The sequence below is a fragment of the Bolinopsis microptera genome, chromosome 5, assembly GCF_026151205.1.
Source record: "Bolinopsis microptera isolate Bmic1 chromosome 5, MBARI_Bmic_1.0, whole genome shotgun sequence".
NCBI lineage: Eukaryota > Metazoa > Ctenophora > Tentaculata > Lobata > Bolinopsidae > Bolinopsis > Bolinopsis microptera.
Window position 1 is genome coordinate 3,066,236 of NC_087076.1, and position 3,101 is coordinate 3,069,336.

The following is a 3,101-nucleotide window of genomic DNA, read 5'->3' on the forward strand; positions in this document are numbered from 1 at the left end:
AACTTAAACTGTGGCAAGACGGGCCACGTTTGGCGTTCTAGATCAGCGGTTAACACTTTGATTAAACACGTCACCTAAAGAGCTTTTCCAGAACTGACTCCAACGTGTCCAGAACTGCGTTAACGACCCGCGCCACGTGATACCACGTGGTCACCCACGTGGTACCGCGCGGCTCGGCCCAGCCATAAAACTATAACAAAACCTACACGCCCGACTATCACGTGCCCTACTTTACACAAATCTCTAAACCTAACTACTCTAAATCTACACTAATCCTAACGGTTTTTCTTCACTTAACTGCAATATCCTAACTAAAACATGACTACTAAAAACTGCTTAAAGATCGCTGCAACCAGCCCACACATTACACTATATCCCCCGGGAAGATTTAATCGATTTCGTCAATATCTCCAGGAGGTATTGACAAATTCGACTAAATCCCCCCCTTCCTCCTAAATCCTAAATAAATCCTAAAATTCCCTCTAAAACAACACCCTAAATAATATCCACAATAAATAAACAAATTACACGTACCCTAACGTGTCCAACTACAAGTATAACAATACTTAAATAAATTAAAATAAATAAATTATGTAAAAAATATCAACATCAATCCCGTGATACAACTACCCATAAAAAAATTTCACGTGTTACAAATTTAAAAATCTATATAAAAATACGTGTTACAACACGTACCAATTCTGAATATTAAAAACTTTACGTGAAACAACTCACGTCTTACAAACAAACAAATTTATAAAACTTCGTGACAACCTTCACGTAATAAAATTCAAATATTTAAAACAAATTTATAAATACAACTTGCTACCCTACTAATTGTCCTTCTCCTAATTGTCCTTCCTACTCTTCTTACTCCTTCTGCCCTGCTGTTCTTTTGAAGTTGAAGTCCACCATCCTCCGTCTCTCCGTCCCCATACCCGTTGTTGCACACCCTCCACAACCATACTCATAACCAAGGTACCGTGCATCTAGTCACGAACCTAACTTATATAACTATTTCCGTACACCTAGTTACGAACATACTTACCCAATTTTTTCCGTACACCTAGTTACGAACATACTTACATAATTATATCCGTACTCCTAGTTACGAACATACTTACATAATTATTTTCCGTACACCTAGTTACGAACATACTTACACAATTTTTTCCGTACTCCTAGTTACGAACATACTTACATAATTTTTTCCGTACTCCTAGTTACGAACATACTTACATAATTATATCCGTACTCCTAGTTACGAACATACTTACATAATCATTTTCCGTACACCTAGTTACGAACATACTTACACAATTTTTTCCGTACTCCTAGTTACGAACATACTTACATAATTATATCCGTACTCCTAGTTACGAACATACTTACATAATCATTTTCCGTACACCTAGTTACGAACATAACCTACACTACTCCATTCATTACTCCTAGGTACGAATGTCCTACCTAAAGACTGCAAACCGATTGTGGAGGGTACACAACCTCGTCAGCCCCAGCATTCCTGCTACCAACATCTCTGGCGGGATCCTCTCTGCCTCCTCCGCCGTCTCTCTCAGCACTCTGATCTCTTGGACGTACCATCCCAGGAACTTCTTATTGCCTCTCATGTCCGACTTGTAGTGACCATGGCCTCTTCCTGGTGGCATCTCGCCCTCACTCACCAATCTTTCACACTCTTCTTTTATCTTCTCCACTAGGTACGCTCTCTGACCTCCTATCTGAATCTCGATGAATTTCATTATAGCAATAACGTCCTCCCGCGTTCTCGCTTCCCTCATCTTCTTCTCCATCCATCCCTTCGAAACAGTCATCAGGTCTCTCCCGTGTTGCACCACCTCTTTGTCCTCGAACACGTCTCTCCTGATGCTTTCGTTAGCAGCCTTCTCCGTCTTAGACAGCTTGTCATCGTATTTGTCGAGACAAAACTTCTCCACCTGTCTGCTGCTGTAATAGTGGGTAGGTGGAGGGGGAGGAGGCCGTTCCTGATGGTACTGGTGGGTCCTTCTCCGCTGTGGTGACTGCTGCTCTCTGGTCTCCCTCACTATTACTCTTCTCTTCTCTCCTCTCTGTTGTTCCCCTGCCACTGGTTCCTGTTTCTCTTCTTCTTTAGTTTTTTCTCTCACAGGACTCAGACTCACCTCTTCTTGGATCTCCACCAACATCTCCGTCTCCTCAGGGGCCTCTACCACCATCGGTTCCGCTTCATAAGCTCTCTTCGTTATCTTCAGAATTTCTCTTACTTCTTTCTCATTTTCTTTAATTAGCTGTTCCAGCTCCAGCCGCTTTGTCTCCAACTCCCTCTCCTTCAGATCCTCCTGCTCTTTCTTCTCTCTTTCCAGCTCCTCTAATCTCTTCCGTCTTTCCTCTGTCTTTTCCAGCTTCTCCAGCTCCTCTCTAGAATTCTTCTGTAGCTTCTCCAGCTCTTCCACTTCTTTCTTTTGCTTCCTTAGCTTTTCCTCCTTGGTCTCTACTCCATTACCACTCCTCACCATCTCTGAATATTGCAAGGTTCCGGAACTTTCCCCCCCTCCTAGATTTCTCTTAACTCCCTGTCTAATTCTCATCTCCTCACTCTCGTTAACCATAGCCTCATCAAACTCCCCGCTCCAGGTCCATTCTCTCGGGTCTTCATCCTTCCTCCATTCTTTTTCTCCCTCCACTTCTTCTCTAGATTTCACCCTCCCCTTGTTCTTCTCTTTCACCTTCTCTATCTTTGCCTCAAATCTCAATCTTTTCTTCTGGGCCTTTTCCTCAATCTGGCACCGTCTGCAGAGCTCCTCCTCCAGCAGCTGCCCTTCCTCATCCTTTGTTCTCTTGCAGATGTAACATCTGTATGACATTCTGAATCGTAAAAGTATTAAAGAAGAGTTACAGATAAAGCTGTAATCAACAAAAAAATTACATGACTTAGTAGTACGCGAAATGCCACAGCGTACTAAACTTAACATCTCCCGGGTAAGACACGGCAAAGGAATAACACTCTCATCACGTCCTACCCAAAAAGGCATCAGGAGTGAATCTCTACTGGATAAAAAATGCTACGTCATGTAATCTCTACTCAAAATAATAAAATGAAG

General features: G+C 42.3%; 1 protein-coding gene across 1 annotated transcript; it reads right to left on the reverse strand.

The window, feature by feature from the left end:
- Nucleotides 1–1,156: 1,156 nt before the first annotated feature.
- LOC134814851 (trichohyalin-like) lies at nucleotides 1,157–2,864 on the reverse strand. Its single transcript, XM_063823149.1, has 2 exons — nucleotides 1,412–2,864; nucleotides 1,157–1,372 (listed from the first exon to the last, which is right to left on the reverse strand). Exon 1 carries the CDS (start codon nucleotides 2,862–2,864, stop codon nucleotides 1,467–1,469), a length of 1,398 nt encoding a protein of 465 aa, XP_063679219.1. The 3' UTR covers nucleotides 1,157–1,372; nucleotides 1,412–1,466.
- Between the last annotated feature and the right edge of the window lie 237 nt (nucleotides 2,865–3,101).